Source organism: Gossypium hirsutum, chromosome D03 (assembly GCF_007990345.1).
Source record: "Gossypium hirsutum isolate 1008001.06 chromosome D03, Gossypium_hirsutum_v2.1, whole genome shotgun sequence".
In the NCBI taxonomy this organism is placed as follows: domain Eukaryota; kingdom Viridiplantae; phylum Streptophyta; class Magnoliopsida; order Malvales; family Malvaceae; genus Gossypium; species Gossypium hirsutum.
The window spans coordinates 42,146,467-42,165,727 of NC_053439.1; the positions used below are offsets into that span (position 1 = coordinate 42,146,467).

The window sequence follows — 19,261 nt, forward strand, 5'->3', positions numbered from 1 at the left end:
AAAGAGGACTATGTTTGCTTGCTGAAAAAGTCCCTTTACGGTTTGAAACAATCACCAAAACAGTGGTATAAGAGGTTTGATTCCTTTATGACTTCTCATGATTTTAAAAGAAGTAGCTTTGATAGTTGTGTTTACTTTAAGAAAAACAATGATGGTTCTTTTGTGTATCTACTCCTTTATGTTGATGACATGTTGATAGCAGCGAAAGATAAAGGAGAGATAAGAAAGGTCAAAGCCCAACTAAATGAAGAATTTGAGATGAAAGACTTGGGACCAGCAAAGAAGATACTTGGTATGGAGATTCTTAGAGATAGAAAAGAAAGTAAATTGTACCTAAATCAGAAGGGGTACATTGAGAAAGTTCTTTGCAGATTCAATATGCAGAATGCTAAGCCTGTTAGTACTCCTTTAGCAGCCCATTTCAGACTTTCATCGGCTTTGTCTCTACAATCAGATGATAAGATTGAGTACATGTCACATGTTCCATACTCTAGTGCAGTAGGATCTCTCATGTATGCCATGGTTTGTTCACGTCCAGATTTATCATATGCAGTTAGTGCAGTTAGCAAATACATGGCGAATCCTGGTAAAGAACATTGGAAAGCAGTTCAGTGGGTTTTAAGACACTTACGAGGTACTACCAATGTTTGCTTACAGTTTGGAAGAACTAGAGATGGAGTCATTGGGTATGTTGATGCTGATTTTGCTGGAGACCTCGATAGAAGAAGATCTCTCACAGGTTATGTCTTTACAATTGGAGGTTGTGCAATCAGTTGGAAAGCCACTTTGCAAACTACAGTCGCTTTGTCTACCACTGAAGCTGAGTACATGGCGATTACTGAGGCTTGTAAAGAAGCTATTTGGTTGAAGGGACTCTTTAGTGAACTTAATGAAGACCTTCAAATCAATACAGTATTTTGTGACAATCAGAGTGCCATCTTCCTTACAAAAGATCAAATGTTTCATGAGAGAACAAAACACATGGATGTTCGGTATCATTTTGTTCGTAATATTATTGCTCGTGGTGATATTGTTGTGAGCAAAATTAGTACTCATGAAAATCCTGCAGATATGATGACTAAGTCACTTCCTATAACCAAGTTTGAGCACTGCTTAGACTTGGTTGGTGTTCATTGTTGAAAATAAACCCTTAAGGGGTTTTATGGAAAAGGTGGAGAAACTTGTTCGTTGAGAGTTCGCGATGAAGAACTTGTTCATTAAGAATTCGTGTCAAGGTGGTGATTGTTAGAATTAAGTGACCCAAATCCTTATTTAAATTAAATACCGTGGTAAAATAAAATAAAAGTAAAATCCCTATAGAATTATACTTCTTCTTTTTTATTTTAGAATAAGGTTTTTTAAACCTTATTAAACTCCATCTATTTGATATTATTAGAATAAGGAGTTTCACTCCTATTAGAATAAGGTTTACAAGCCTATAAATAGGCATAGTCTACTCCTCTTGTAATTAATTCGAATTCGACATAGTGAATTTTCTTCTCCTTTGCCCGTGGTTTTTCCCCGAAAGGGTTTCCACGTAAAATCTGTGTGTTATTTATTTTTCTATTTCTTTTTCTTTGCGATATATTGTCATTACCGACATTATATTTTTCTCAAAAATTATAAAATTATTTAAAATTTATGAAATTATTTATTAAATTCCAGCTGTTCATAATTTTTAAATGATTCTATATTTTTTTCATAATTATTTGTAATTTTTTAATAATTTACCAGTTTTTAATCATTTTAAAAAAAATTAAATAATGTTTTATAAGTTTTAATAAATTTTTTTACAATTTTAAAATATTTTAACAATATTTAATAATTTTTTATATTTTTTAATATTTTTTTACAATTTTTATATTTATTTTAATATTCTTTAACGATTTTTAATAAATTCTTTTTACAATTTTTTAATTTGGTCAACGGTCAATGGGGACACGTGATGTGTTATAGATTTTTTTAAACATTGTTAATTGCAGGGGCCAAAAAGTATAATAGAATTATAATTAAAGAAAAAAAAAAAAGAAAGTCTGTGGACTTAAATCTTTATTTCAGTTTTGGTAACCATGAAGATGAAGAGAATAAGACGCATAATGAATCAAAACAATCATATTTAATTTAGCTGAGAGGGGGATAGTGGGATTCAGGCGTGATAAAAAAGATGCTTTGCGGGTAAAATAATCACACACTTGGAGACACTTGCAGCCATATATAAAAGGTAAATAATGTCACAAGTGGCCTCAACCCACATTATAAATACCCACTTAAATCCTCATGCTCATCAATTCACAACTGCAAATTTTGCTTACGCTAGGCTTTCAAATCTTATCAATCATGCTGAAAACAATGGAACTCACTTTATTCCTTATTTTCTTATTGGGTGCAGTTAGTATGGGTGGTGCCCATGGTGGTAGGAAACAGCTGACCTCTTCCGAGAGCGAGGACTCTAATGGTGCTAGTGGGGCAGCCCATGGACCTAACTGGGACTATAGTTGGGGATGGGGATCAAGCCCTGGAAGTGGATGGGGTTATGGTTCAGGCTCGGCCAGGTCACCTGTTGGGTTTGGAAAGGGTTATGGATTTGGGTTCGGGTTCGGGTCTGGGTCTGGATCTGGGTCTGGGTCGGGTTCCGGGTATGGTTATGGGACAGGAGATGACGGTGCTCATGGTGGTGGCTATGGAGCTGGAAGCGGAGAAGGCAACTCTGGCGGCAGCGGCTCCAGTGATGGTTCAAGCACAAGCTGGTTCTCAAATAAAAAAGACCGGCATGGTTGAAGGAATTTGTAATTGTATGATGAGTATGTATTATAAATACAGGGTGTCTATATAGCTTTGAGTCTGCTAAGTACAATATTACAATGTTAGTTTTATAAGCTATAAATGCCATCTTTATTTTGTACTGATTATATAAATATATACTATTGTCTTGATAATTCGTTTCATATTTAGCCACCTGACCTACGGTTTCTCAGCATCCAATAAAAAATTAGGGGTGTGTTTCACGAAGTTTGTGGTTGGTTTCAAAAGATATAGTGAATAGGGTTCAATAATAAGTATGGTCATATTTTAAATTAGTCCCTAATCGTAAAATATTCTAAATAAGTTCCTAAACTATCGAATTTTTCTAATCAAGTTTTTCTATTAGTAATTCCGTTCGTCTAGCTGCAACTCATGTTGGTTTTTTTTTTTTTTTTTTTACTTTTACTTTTTGTTCATTCTCTTTCATCCCCTTTCTTTTTTCGTAAATAATAATTTATGTTATAATTAAATTTCTTTTAAATGATTTATGTGCATTAATTTATAAAAAATATTTTAAATTTGATTTATTTCTTTATATAAAAATACATAAAACAAATAATAATCTCTTTACTAATTCAAATTAATTTTTAGTAAATATTTTATTAAAATATATTCATTTATATTCATTTTATTGTTATAAAATAAAAGAATAAATAAAGTGAAAACAAGAGAAATAGGAGAGTCCAAGAGAATAATGTATTTTTAATGATCATTTGAGTTATTTACAATGCTCTTCCAAAGTCTAATATTTATAGACATAACAAGAATAAATAATATAAAACCTTACTTTTAATGAACAATAGAGTCCTAATGTCTATCAAACTTCTTATCCTAATGGGCATCCACTTTATAATAATAAAATATTTATAACACTCTCCCTTATATGTTCGTTGATAGATAATGTGTCTCGCTAAAACCTTACTAAGATAAAAACCACGTGAGAAATTTTTTTTCTTAGTGATCGAAAAATAGTACGCTTATCTATAATATGCATAATATGTTGTCTCATTAAAAATCTTACCAAGAAAATCCAGTGGGACAAAACCTCAATTATGTTGGAAAAATAGGTAAAGAAAACTATTTTTTATAGTTGCAGCATAATTTTAAAATTTTTTTAAAACCGAGCCCTTTTGTGATATTTATAGTGATAAAACTTAAACTGAAATTGCACCTATGCTTTGTGCGAGGCAAATTCAAGTCGGTCCTGGCTTTCAACTAAACGACCTTCTCTACTATACTCATTCCATGAATTGCACCAAGTGTGGGCTCGAGCAAAATGAACCAAAACATAGAAAAGAAAATGATTTACTTACTTTTGATTGGAAAGCAAGTTTCTCTCTATAGTCGGTAAATTTCGTAATTCTCAAAAAAATAGAATTTATTCTAAGTAAATAAAATACCACTACTTTCTGGCAGAATAACGACATATTAATAATGTATGAAATGTATTTTTAAGTCAATTGACGCTCTTTATTTATAGAGAGAATTACAAGAGTTCTGGTTAAATAAATCTTTGTTAAATAGTATTATTAAAATAGAACATACAATCTCTCTCCAAGTGAGAGAGAGGGGGGCGACACATCCTAGTATTTTCTACTAAGGTTTCCTCCCCTTATACTAAGTATGAGGGTTAGTGGGACTTCTCATGTATTGGGTCAAATTATATGTGATTTCTAAACTTTTGACTCAGCGCTGTATAATTTAATCCAACATAATATTTATTTTCCGTTTCCCGAAATAAATATCAGTTAATTAATTTAATTCTCAAATAAATAATTTGCTCAACCCAATTCTAATTCCGTTAGAGTAATAACAACTTTATTGTAATAGAATTTATGAGGAAATATATTTAATTTCCTTATTCAACAGATTCATAAGATCTATTTCTCTTAATTCTATTTTAAATCTTCAATTATTTAATTATAAGTAATTCAATAATAATTCAAAAATCCTTTAACTAATTCTCAAGTTATTTCTATACTTAGCGAGAAAACACATTCATTGCAAATGCGATCACTGTTCCCATTCATTTCTATTAATTTGGTTCTACATGCAATTCATTTATGGTTTTAATAAGCTAGCGGAGGGACCAATTGGATATATATAATTAGGGCTCAAATAATTTATAATTAAGTTTCGAATTTTCACCTATTAATTATAAACTTATTTAATTACAAATTCATTCCACTAAAGTATTGTGACTAAGCTCTCCCTTATTATATACCATCATGTAATGCCGATGAGAGGATATCATTTACAATTTAGTTGGGCTACGAATTTCACTATTGTGGAATGATGCTACATATTACAAAAGTCATATACCCAATGTACTAGATTTCAGTTCCTTATCTTTTTGAACTCAGACTTTCATTTACATCAAAATTTATGAGTCACGCATACATAGCCCATTATCCACTCATGATTAAGGTTGTAACTGTAACACCCCCTACCCGTATCCATCACCGGAATAGGATACAAGGTATTACCAGATTTTACTGAATAAAATTTTTTTAACTCAATATAACCCGTTTATAAATATCTACTCTTCCCTAAAATTTTAAAACCGAGACCAATCCAACACAACCAATCCATTTCAAAATATTTTCAAGATAGATTTACCGTATTCATAAGATAATCTTATCACATACCAAAATCAAAATTTGTCAGGCATACCAATGGCTAACCATACATTCATTTCACATTAACATTTACTTTACTAGCTTATACATGCCATTGACTTCCAAAATAAAGTTACTTTATATACCGAAATCTTGAGGTTGATAGTGTGATGCGTCTCCGACCAAATCCGACCTCTGAGCTCTTAACACTACAAAATAGGGAAAAAGGAAACAGGGTAAGCACTTTGTGCTTAGTAAGCTCATGTAACAAGAATTATACTTACCTAATATTTTCAGTACAATGCAATAAACATTCATATATCCATTCAATACATTATTCCCCTATCATGCACAAACTCAACATTCAAATTAGCCCAATAATTTTCATGTATCAATAATATATATCATGATTGATGAGCTCATCAATTCCATGATTTCCATTGTCTTGTTATTTTTCCATATTTATCCCGTTGAACTTCTCGGAATTTCGATGGATTTTCAGAGGTACACTTTTAGTGTACAAATCCAGGTTCGTCAATTCATATTCATGTGCGCACATTTCCATTTCCGAGAGCACACTCCCGCGAACCTCATCCTTTCAGCGAGATTACCAGTCCAAGCTAAATCCCCTGTAATATAAACTCATAGAGTATTGTCGGGATTACCAGTCTAGGCTAAATCCCCTACAACGACAATTACTCTAATGAGCTTGGATCTGAATTACCAATCCAGGCTAAATTCAGACCCTAATTCAGATTACCGGTCCAGGCTAAATCCATTTTCCACATATTCTTCGGGAGGGCTATATCAGGATAGGATCACCCGTCTGGGCTAGATCCTTTTTACCATCAATTTCTTTTCAGAGATCCATCGAATTTTCCTTCCATTCAACCGGGATTTCTTCCCCTTTTTATCAAATATATCAATGTTTCATCAATTTTCATATAATGAACATTCAAATCATATTCACGTCAATAACAAACATTTCAAGCATTTAAGAATATAATTCAAGTTACACGAACTTACCTCGACACTTGTTCGTAAACAAAAATCTACTAATCCCTAATTTTTTCTTTTCCTCGATCTAGCTTCGTATTTGAATTTTCTGGATTTGGTGCAAAAATTATGAAAAACCAGCTTGAAGAAACCCTTAGGATGCTTTTGGCTGATGAGAATGCAGAAAAATATGAAGAGAATTCTAGATATTCCACTTTAGTCCTAACTTTTAAAGCAAATTTTTGCAATATTCTAATTTTACCCTTAATTCTTCAATTCTCCTGATTTTTCTCAGCTATTGCTGCCCAAAATATCTCATTTTAGGGTTATTTGCAATTTATGTCCCTCCTCATTTAACAATTGAGCTATTTAATCCTTCTAGTAACTTTTACACCTTTTTCAATTTAGTCCTTTTTACTTAATTGACTACCCAAACATTAAAATTTTCTAACGAAATTTTAATACCCTTTTACTAACACTTCATAAATATTTATAAAAATATTTTTGACTCGAATTTACGAGATCGAGGTCTCGATACCTTATTTTTACCCAATTTCTTCAATACTTTCTTTTTCTAACTAACCACTAAATCGGTAAAATTTTTCTATCAATATTTTCATACGATTTTCCTATCATACCAATATTCATGCAAAAATATTAAAATAAATTTCTCTTTAAATCAGATTTGTGGTTACGAAACCACTATTCCGATAGCCTTGAATTTGGGCCATTACAACTCTCCCCCCTTAAGGATTTTCGTCCTCGAAAATTTTACCAATAAAGAGGTTCGGGTATTGTTTTCTCATTGCCTCCTCCGGTTCCCATGCCGCTTCCTCTATCCTGTGCTTTCGCCATAAAACTTTCACCAAATTTATCTTTTTATTTCTAAGCTCATTTGGTTCCCGTGCCAATATCTTGACCGGTTCTTCATTGTAAGTCATATCCGGCTGAATGTCCACTTCTGTCGGAGAAATAACATGTGAAGGATCTGATTGATACCGTCATAGCATAAACACATAAAAAAACATTATGAATTTTATCGAGTTTCGGTGGTAACGCCAATCGATAAGCGACCGGTCCAATTCTTTCTATAATTTCATATGGCCCGATAAATCTTAGACTCAATTTACCCTTTCGACCGAATCGGAGAACTTTCTTCCATGGAGACACTTTTAAGAATACCTTATCACCTACTTGAAATTCAATCTCTTTTCATTTAAGATCAGCATATGACTTCTGACGATCGGAAGCTGCTTTTAGACTATCTTGAATCACCTTGACTTTTTCTTCTGTTTCCCGGATCAAATCAACCCCATGTATCTTTTTTTTACTAAGCTCTGTCCAATATAACGGTGTTCTACATTTTCTACCATACAAAGCTTTATACGGAGCCATTTTAATACTGGATTGATAACTGTTATTATAAGCAAATTCAATCAAAGGTAGATACCTCTCCCAATTACCTTCAAACTCTAATATACAACATCGGAGCATATCTTCCAGTACTTGAATTACACGCTCAGATTGGCCATCTATTTGAGGATGAAATGCAGTGCTGAAATGCAATTGAGTACCTAAGGCTTCTTGCAATTTGTCCCAGAAACGAGATGTAAATCGGGGATCTCTATCTGATATAATGGAGATCGGCACTCCGTGTAGCCTGACAATCTCAGATATATACAGTCCAGCCAATTTATCTAGAGTATAATCCATACGTACCGGGATAAAATGTGCTGATTTTGTTAATCAATCAACGATCACCCAAATGGCATCTTTCTTCTTTGGTGACAATGGTAATCCCAACACAAAATCCATAGTAATTCTTTCCCATTTCCATTCCGGTATAGTAATTGGCTAGAGCAATCCCGAAGGTACCTGATGTTCTGCTTTGACCTGTTGACATATCAGACATCTTGATACAAACTCAGAAATATCACGTTTTATACCTGGCCACAAGTACATCTTCTTCAAATCATTATACATTTTATTACCTCCCAGATGCACGGACATAATACCACTGTGTGCCTCATGTAAAATCTTCTGTACAAGCTCTGAATTCTTTGGTACACATACTCTGCCTCTGAATAATAAACAACCATCAGTCCCAATCTGAAATTCTGAATCATTACCCGACTCACATTGTACCCGTTTAGCCTGTAGCTTCTCATCATTTTTCTGAGCTTCATATATTTGTTGTAGAAATGTCAGTTTAACTCTCAACTCAGATACGACTGAACCATCATCAACCAAAGACAATTGGGCATTCATAGCTCGCAAAGCAAACAGAGATTTTCGACTTAAAGCATCAGCTACAACATTAGCCTTACCCGGATGGTAATCGATAATCAAATCATAGTCCTTTATCAATTCAAGCCACCTATGCTGTCTCAAATTTAGATCTTTTTGTGTCATCAGATATTTCAAACTTTTATGATCAGTATAAATATGACATTTTTCACCATACAAATAATGCCGCCATATTTTTAATGCAAATACAATAGCAGCTAATTCAAGATCATGCACTGGGTAACTTTACCTTCTTGCATCAAGACACAACCTAAACCATTTAATGATGTATCACTATAGATAATAAATTCTTTACCTGGTTCAGGTTGTACCAACACTGGTGCTTTCGTCAACAAATCTTTCAATCGGTCGAAACTCTGCTGGCATTCATCAATCCACTTGAATTTAACATCTTTTTGTAATAAACGGGTCATCGGAGAAGCTATCATAGAAAACCCCTGTACAAATATTCGATAATAACCAGCTAAACCCAAGAAACTTCTAACTTCAGATACATTTTTCGGTGGACTCCAATTAATAATAGCTGAGATTTTACTCGGATCTACCCTGATGCCTTCTGCAGATACAATATGTCCGAGAAAACCCACTTCTCGAAGCCAAAATTCACATTTACTGAATTTAGCAAATAACTGCTTTTCTCGCAGAATTTGCAACACAATTCTCAAATGTTCTGCATGCTCATTTTCGTCTCGAGAATAGACCAAGTCCATAAATACTACAGGTGCATTAGTCAGCCCAAACGGCATAACCAGAAACTCATAATGCCCATACCTGGTTCTGAAAGTTGTTTTTGGTACATCTGACTCTTTTACCCGTAGCTAATAATAACCCGATCGGAGATCAATCTTTGAAAATACAGTGGCACCCTTCAACTGGTCAAACAGGTCATCAATCCGAGGCAATGGGTACTTATTCTTTATAGTGACTTTGTTGAGCTATCGGTAGTCGATACACAATCTCAAAGACCCGTCCTTCTTCATCACAAATAGAACCGGAGCACCCCAAGGTGAATGACTCGGTCAAACAAAACCCCTGTCAACAAGTTCTTGCAACTGTGTCTTTAACTCCTTTAATTCTGTAGAAGCCATACGATACGGAGATATGGAGATTAGAGTAGTTCCCGAAATCAAATCTATAGAAAATTCCACTTCTCTTTCTGGTGGCAACCCTGGTAATTCCTCTAGAAACACATCAGAAAATTCACATACAACTGGCACTGCCTAGATCTTTGACTCAGATACCTTAGTGTCTAACACATATGCCAAATAAGCATCACACCCTTTTTTGATACACCTCTGAGCTATCATCACTGAAATCACATTAGATAATTCCTCTGTCTAATCAGATTTAACCCGAAGTAATTCTCCATTCTGACACTTCAACACAATATATTTCTGTCTACAGTTTACTACTGCATCATGCTGAGTTAGCCAGTCCATACCCAGTATTACATCGAACTCATCAAAAGGAAGTAACATCAAGTTAGCCGGAAAACAAATACCTTTTACCATCAGTGGACAATTTTTACAAACTTTATCCACCATCACAAACTGGCCCAAGGGGTTCGAGACTTTAACCACAAATTCAGTAGGTTCAACAGATAAATTTTTAACAAATACTAATTTTGTGCATATGTAAGAATGTGTAGAACCAGGATCAATCAATGCAGTAATATTAGTATCAAGTAAAAAAATGTACTAGTAATAACATCGGGTGCTGAAGCGTCTTCTCTAGCACGGATGGCATATGTCCTAGCAGGTGCTCGTGCCTCAGGCCTGCCTGCAGTATCTCTCGTAGCTCCTCGACTACCACCAACATCACCAGATGGTCGAGGTGGCCTACCCCTTGAAACTGGATTACTCGGCCTCGATGTCAGTTCAGCTTCTTTTTCACCCCTTTCTGGACAATCTCTGAGGAAATGATCAAAAGAACCACATCGGTAACAAGCCCCGCTCTTTAATCGGCATTCACCAAAGTGAGTTTTATTATAGTACTGGCATCTTGGCTTAGGGGTGCCAACACTGCCAACACTGGTCACTGATGGAGTGGAAGGTCTTGGATTAGTGCGTTGAAAACCTCGCTCTCTACTCGAATACCCAGTAGTTGAGGTAGAACGATCCTGGTATTTCTTCAATTTCTTTGAAGCAGAAAACTGAGATTTTTCCATCGATCTTTTACTGAAAACCCGAGCTTCTCTTTCAGCTTGTTTCTTTTCTTTGCTCAGTTCTTCTGCTTTATAAGCTCGCTCTGCAAGGGTAGCAAACTCTCGGATTTCAAGAATTCCGATCAATAGCTTAATCTCTTCATTCAACCCTTCTTCAAATCGTTTGCACATCTCGACTTCTGATTTTACCCATTCTCAAGCATATTTGCTCAATCGGACAAATTTTCTTTCATACTCAGATACCGATCTGTTGCCCTGTTTCAACTCAAGAAATTCTTTTCTCTTCTGATTAAGGAACCTCTGACTGATATATTTCTTTCTGAACTCAGCCTGAAAGAATTCCCATGTGATTTCTTCTTTCGAAACAACTGAAACTTTAGTATTCCACCAGTGGTAAGCTGTATCTTTTAGCAATGATACTGCACATTTCAGACACTTTTCTGGTGTGCAAGATAATTCCTCCAAAATCCGAATAGTATTCTCTAACCAAAACTTAGCCCGTTCGGGATCATCATCAACTACAGCTCTAAATTCTTCTGCCCCATATTTTCTGATTCTATCAACCAGAGCTTTTCCTTTTCTGATAGATTCAGTACCTGTACCCTGTGGAATCTCGGGAACCGGTAGAGGAAGGGGAGGAGGAGCTTGAGCTTGCTGCACTACAGGGTTAGTTCTTATATACTAAGCAAACCATTCATTCATCATTTGATAGAAGGCCATTTTAGCCTCTTCACCTTGGTCTCTTGTCTCGGACCTTCTACTACTAGTAGCTTCAACTTCTCTATGTTCTGAAGTCGGAGCATGACTCCCGGTTTCCTCGGGTTGAGCTTGGTCGGTAGACATTTACTATAAAAAAATCACATTTCAAATGGTCAGGAGATATCACACTATCAATAATAATTCGAATGACATGTATAGCTAATATCATATTTGCTACATCGGCCCGAGAACAGCTAAACCGTAGCTCTGATACCAACAAATGTAACACCCCCTACCCGTATCCGTCGCCGGAATAGGATACGAGGTATTACCAGATTTTACTGAATAAATTTTTTTAACTCAATATAACCCGTTTATAAATATCTACTCTTCCCTAAAATTTTAAAACTGAGACCAATCCAACACAACCAATCCATTTCAAAATATTTTCAAGATAGATTTACCGTATTCATAAGATAATCTTATCACATACCAAAACCAAAATTTGTCAGCCATACCAATGGCTAACCATACATTCATTTCACATTAACATTTACTTTACTAGCTTATACATGCCATTGACTTCCAAAATAAAGTTACTTTATATACCGAAATCTTGAGGTTGATAGTGTGATGCGTCTCTGACCAAATCCGACCTCTGAGCTCTTAACACTACAAAATAGGGAAAAAGGAAACAGGGTAAGCACTTTGTGCTTTGTAAGCTCATGTAACAAGAATTATACTTACCTAATATTTTCAGTACAATGCAATAAACATTCATATATCCATTCAATACATTATTCCCCTATCATGCACAAACTTAACATTCAAATTAGCCCAATAATTTTCATGTATCAATAATATATATCATGATTGATGAGCTCATCAATTCCATGATTTCCATTGCCTTGTTATTTTTCCATATTTATCCCGTTGAACTTCTCGGAATTTCGATGGATTTTCAGAAGTGCATTTTTAGTGTACAAATCCAGGTCCGTCAATTCATATTCATGTGCGCACATTTCCATTTCAGAGAGCACACTCCCGCGAACCTCATCCTTACAGCGGGATTACCAGTCCAAGCTAAATCCCCTGTAATATAAACTCATAGAGTATTGTCGGAATTACCAGTCCAGGCTAAATCCCCTACAACGACAATTACTCTAATGAGCTTGGATCTGAATTACCAGTCCAGGCTAAATTCAGGCCCTAATTCGGATTACCCGTCCGGGCTAAATCCATTTTCCACATATTCTTCGGGAGGGCTATATCAGGATAGGATCACCCGTCCGGGCTAGATCCTTTTTACCGTCAATTTCTTTTCAGAGATCCATCGAATTTTCCTTCTATTCAACCAGGATTTCTTCCCCTTTTTATCAAATATATCAATGTTTCATCAATTTTCATATAATGAACATTCAAATCATATTCACGTCAATAACAAACATTTCAAGCATTTAAGAATATAATTCAAGTTATACGAACTTACCTCAACACTTGTTCGTAAACAAAAATCTACTAATCCCAAACTTTTCTTTTCCTCGATCTAGCTTCGTATTTGAATTTTCTGGATTTGGTGCAAAAATTATGAAAAACCAGCTTGAAGAAACCCTTAGGACGTTTTTGGCTGATGAGAATGCAGAAAAATATGAAGAGAATTCTAGATATTCCACTTTAGTCCTAACTTTTAAAGCAAATTTTTGCAATATTCCAATTTTACCATTAATTCTTCAATTCTCCTGATTTTTCTCAGCTATTGCCGCCCAAAATATCTCATTTTGGGGTTATTTGCAATTTATGTCCCTCCTCATTTAACAATTGAGCTATTTAGTCCTTCTAGTAACTTTTACACCTTTTTCAATTTAGTCATTTTTACTTAATTGACTACCCAAACATTAAAATTTTCCAACGAAATTTTAATACCATTTTACTAAAACTTCATAAATATTTATAAAAATATTTTTGACTCGATTTTACGAGATCGAGGTCTCGATACCTTATTTTTACCTAATTTCTTCAATACTTTCTTTTTCTAACTAACCACTAAATCGATAAAATTTTTCTATCAATATTTTCATACGATTTTCCTATCATACCAATATTCATGCAAAAATATTAAAATAAATTTCTCTTTAAATCGGATTTGTGGTTACGAAACCACCATTCCGATAGCCTTGAATTTGGGCCATTACAGTAACACCCTATACCCGATCTGGTCGCCAAGCCTGAATCTCAAGATACCACACCACCGTCTCATGCCATACTCATAGTAAATTGTCACACTATTAAAAAATCATCATCTTTATCAGTGATCTTATAAATTTTTAATCAAACATATGTCAATCATCATTAGAACATGTCAAACATACTTTAAATAAACTTATAGTAATAATTAAACATGCCTTAGGATCACTTAGCAAAATTTCCAAGACAATCACGTAGGTATCGATACTAGAACATGGGTATCGATATTTCACATGCACAGTATTGATAACGTATGGAAAATCGGAACCAAATCAGCATTCTATTTCTCGTCAAAAATCAAAACACAATAAATTATTGGTACAATTGAAAAAGTATCGATAAAATTACCCTGAGTATCGATACTCGTGATAGGGTATGGGTACCAATTTACAAATCTGACTTCCTACAATTACAGTGGTATCATTTTTTACAACACGAATATCGATACCTTTACTTCAAACTAGAAAAATACAACATTTTTAAGCTTATAAGTCATTCCAACTTGTACCAATTCATCATGCTATCATATCATCATCAAATAAACATCAAAATGGCTATAATAACAGTTTCAAACATCAGGAATAAATTCTAGCAATAATCAACATATTACGATTCAAATCTTTAAATTCTAAGAACAAATAAGCTATGAAAACATCCAAAATATCATGGCAAATACCAAAAAAAAGTCTACCACATTGCCTTATTCCTAAAACATAACCAAATAATAATAACACCTACGAAATAACAAAAATGGACCTGTTTGGATCACCCCTTGGAACCACACTGCTCACACCGACACTTAACTTTTCTACATGGGTTTAAAAGGAGTGAGTGAGCTTAACAAGCTCAGTGAATTCCTAGAACAACTACCATGCAAACAATTCATCAAGCATTAACAAAACAACCATATATCACAACCTCAACTGTTCCAACTCTAGTGTCATATTATACTTACTCGCACATTATTTACTAGCTAATTTATATGGTAATCATACTACTTTTAAGTATATATCACAATACTCAAAAACATGTTTATAGATAAATTGACGCTTGACATATGAAATGTAAAAGTGGGCACTATCACCACTCATCGGATACACAAATCTCTAACATACCACATAGACTCATAGAGTCAAACATGTCCCAAAAGTGAAGTATAACGCTAACACTCTCCAACACACCAAATATGTCCCATTGAATGGAGCTTAGCTCACGTTCCCTTATCTCTCCAACATGTCCCAGGGCCTCAACGCCCAAATCATATAACATATAAGTGAATACTCACAATCATATGGCATGCCAACTATATCCAATGATTTCAAGGATCACAAGGCCAAAATATCTGTTATTAAGTACACATATATTACTTACCGATTTACCGTTCACTATCATTACATATTTACATCATAAGCACATAATTATCACTTCCACTTGGCATAATTGACATGCCTACATATGCACTTCCACAACAGTAATCATGAGCACATGTCACATGTTATTGCATCTTATCTCAATTCACATTTTTATAATAACACAAGCACATATTTCACAAGTTAAACATGAGTATGAGAAAGATTACACTAGAAATTTAGAGTATGGGTTTAGGCTACAACTAAATTCCCAAATAATGCATTGAATCATGTCCACAAGCAATTATTCCAAACACTTACCAATTATGCTTTCGTCGAAAAATCGAAAGCCCAAACTAGCCTTTCCTTAACTCGTAGATGGTCTTAATGAATCTGAAGCTTTAACAAAACAAATCACACAAAATACATTCAAAAATTAGCAAAGGACTCAACCCAAGCAATCAAAAACATAAGCCTAAGCTAAGTTCTCAAGTAATCGAAACCTTCAACATAGAAAACGAAAAATTCAAATATCTCGATCTATACTTAATATTTTTGCCTAAAACTGATTTTGTTCATCTATTTATTCACCTATGGCAGGTTATCAACCTTTAAACTACACAAAACTACTCAATTCATGGTATTGAAATTTTCAACATATTCATGACAATTTTCACGAAATTCATTAAAATGTTAGAAATATTTAACAAAAATTTAAAGTAAGTTTAGAAACCTTCTAATCATATAAAAAAAGTTGAAAATACTTTGAAACCGTATTTTTACCCAAAATCCCAAAATCCACCATTAACGACCCAATTTTTTACTTTTATTTAAAACATGCGATTTAATGGCTAAAAATTCCGTTTAAAAGACTAGATATCATCTAAAACTAATTAGGAGTCAAATCGTTACCTTAGTTGACGAAAAAACAAGCTTTTGATTGATAACCCGAAAAACCCGAAAGCTTGATAATAGAGAAAATTATGGTGTTTTGGGGTGTTTCTCTTAACTTCTATAGAGGTTTATGACTAGGAGGATGATAGAGATCAAAGGAATAGGGCTTAGGAATCAAAATTGGAAGATTTGTGCTTAAGAAACTCAAGGGATGACAACACTAAAATATGAAAGAGGAATTATTATGACCTTAATATAGATGGAGGGCAAAATAGAGTGTTTTAAAGTTTTGGTTTAATTGCCTTTTAAAAACTCACAATTTAGATCCTTTTACAAATCTATCCTTATTTCAAAATTAATGATCTTTTAAACACCTTTTTCAAAAATTGACATGATTTTCAAAAAATCATAGACAAAAACATTACTAATATACCATGTCAAAAAATTCTGAATACTCTAAGGCTAAAATTCCTAGATTACCTCTAAAACTCTTAGGCTCTATTTTGGGGTGTGACAAAGGTATGCTACACTATGAATGCGAAAAGTGAATAAATCCATAAACGGATCTAGGATCTATTCTACTTAGGTCCTGTCCAATGTATTGTTGGTTTAGTCAGTCACATCTATGTCTCTATCTTCTAGGAGTCATCCGCCCCAATACCCAAGATAAGGTATCTCCCCAATTAGAATTGATAGAAGACATATTAGTCTTTCAATAAATTTTCTCGTTTTCGATCAGACTAAGGACATGTTTAGATTATCTAATAATATAAGTTGTCCTTTCGTATTATGATTTGACCACATAATACCGCTTAGTGTTAAACATTAGATAATCAATAAGTCAATATTTTCTTTCATTTTTATTTGCGTACAAAAACCACTGAGGACGCTATATAAATGATATTAATGTAATTTAATAGATATTTTATTGAATTAATTTGTCCAAAAAATACAAATATTCATAAATGAAAATACATGTTAAGAAAAAAGAGTACAATGTGTATTTACTCACACTCATGAAAAAGTCACATGATATCTCAAATTCTACGTATTACAATCTTGAATACTAGCTTTTCAAAAGATCAATTGAATGAGTTTAATAGACGTTTTGTAACACCCTATACCTGACCCGAATTATCATATCTGGATATCGGATGTTACCATATACTAACACTTAGCATAAATTTTAAAATTATTTTTGCATAATCCTTTTTCAACTTATTTCATATTATTTTATAAAGGTTTTCTGAAAAAGAGAAATAAAGAAAACATTCAAGGATATCACATCCCGAAAATCGGGTTAGGAGAATCGGGTAAGTAAATTGGGGTTTAGTGAACCGAAAATCGTAATTAAATTATATATTTAAATAATTAGGAATTGATCAAATAAAATATTAGAATAATTAGTATTAATAATTTTAGGTTAGGAAATTAAAATTAGGTGTGCGAGAATTAATTTGACGAAAATTGATTTATAAAAACGAGTTTTGATTTGAAAATAATTTTGAAAATGGTTTTAATTGAAAAGTAAAGACCAGTTTGAAAAAGGGAAGAAGGCTGAGGTGGTTAAATGGGCAATGACCCAATTTTTAAAAATGGGTTGTCTATTTAACAACCCCCACGTCTCCTTCCCTCCCATTTTTCATCTTCGTCAAAACTTTGCCAAACACCAAATTAAAGCTTTTTTTTCCCAAAACTAGTTCATCCTTTTTTATTCTAAGCTCTCTAAACACAAAATCTCTTTTCAATTTTGATGAAAACTCATGTTTCCATCCTCAAAATTCTCAAGAGATCTTCACACGTTTTAGTTTGAATTAGCTTCATAGCTCATCGATTTTGAAAAATTGAGGTGAGATTCTAACTTTTTATGACTAAACTAAGTGATTTATTATTTCAATTTGAGAATTAAATGATTTAATCAAGATCTCAATATATCACTTGATTTTAAGTTGATTTTTAGCTTGAAAATGGTAGATCTCGTATTTCTTGGCTAAGCTTTGGTTTTAAAGTGATTTCTAACTCATTTTGATCTAATTAAAAGGTATTTGACCTTAATTTAACAAATCCTTAATGAATTTAAGCAAATCGAATGCTTTCCCCTTTTTAAAAGATCACATAAGCTTGATTTTTTCAGAAAAATTAAATCGGCGAAATTGGGTAAATTTGATGTATTAGATTTGTAATTAGATGATATTTAGGATGTAAGAAGTTGAAATATAAGCTTATAAGTGAGATTTGAGTGGTTAAACACCTATTTCGCCAAAACTAGTTAAGTTTTCGGTATAGAGGTTAATAGGCTCTGATCTATGATTTTGGAATGATTTAATGGTATTTGTTGATGTTAGTAATGCCTTTGTAATGTGTTTTATGTGTATGAAAAGTGTCAGTTCATTTGGGATCTTCTACAACCATGGACAAAGGTAAATAGAAGCTTACTTGAGCATGGTAGTTGAAGCTTCTACATTTAAACTCCGACATACAGGCTAAGGTAACATATGCGAACCCCCATTTATGGTATGTGAACCTTGACTTCTTCCTTGTGCAAATCCTTACAATTTTGGTTGAATCGTTGAGTATATACACTATGCGATTTTAATGGTGAAAAAAATGCATAAACTTATGATATATATACATGGGCTTTATTTTATATATAGTATATATATTAATGGGTTTTTTTAATATACATATATATAAGCGTGTGGGGTTGTATATATATTATATGCATGGGTTTTATTATATAATATATATGTTTATAGATTTTTTTATCTAGTATATATAAATGTATATGGGACTTTTAATGTATGCTAAAATTTGACGAGACAAAGGCCACTAAATAGGTAGGTATATACATGTAATATATATTCGTATATGGTTATGTATTACTTGCGAACAGGTATAAAACTAAATATTATAATATGGATTTTTATAACATATGAATTTTATTGATAATGCACATTTATGCACGCACGAACCTGTAAGTAAATTATGAGTTTTACGATATTGTGAGCTTTGATTAGTGCAAAATAATATTATCATGAAATGCTAAGTATGAGCTCAACTCTAGTGCGAGTCAATTATATTTGTGTAATGTGTTATATTGTGAACCATGTTAACTTGGTCAATTATATTGTTATGGTGAACTGTGTTAATTTGGTGATTTGTATTAATATGGAAAACTGTATTAATTT

The 19,261-nt window shown here is 33.3% G+C and overlaps 1 protein-coding gene across 1 annotated transcript; it reads left to right on the forward strand.

The window, feature by feature from the left end:
• Positions 1-2,208: 2,208 nt before the first annotated feature.
• Positions 2,209-2,936, forward strand: LOC107949684 (glycine-rich cell wall structural protein 2). The gene has a single exon (XM_016884419.2). The coding sequence runs from the start codon at positions 2,278-2,280 to the stop codon at positions 2,776-2,778; it is 501 nt and encodes a 166-aa protein (XP_016739908.1). The 5' UTR covers positions 2,209-2,277; the 3' UTR covers positions 2,779-2,936.
• The last annotated feature ends 16,325 nt before the right edge of the window (positions 2,937-19,261 follow it).

Bases quoted from the DNA above. Each gene is read 5' to 3' on its own strand.
- LOC107949684 (XM_016884419.2), top strand. From the start codon at position 2,278: ATGCTCATCAATTCACAACTGCAAATTTTGCTTACGCTAGGCTTTCAA.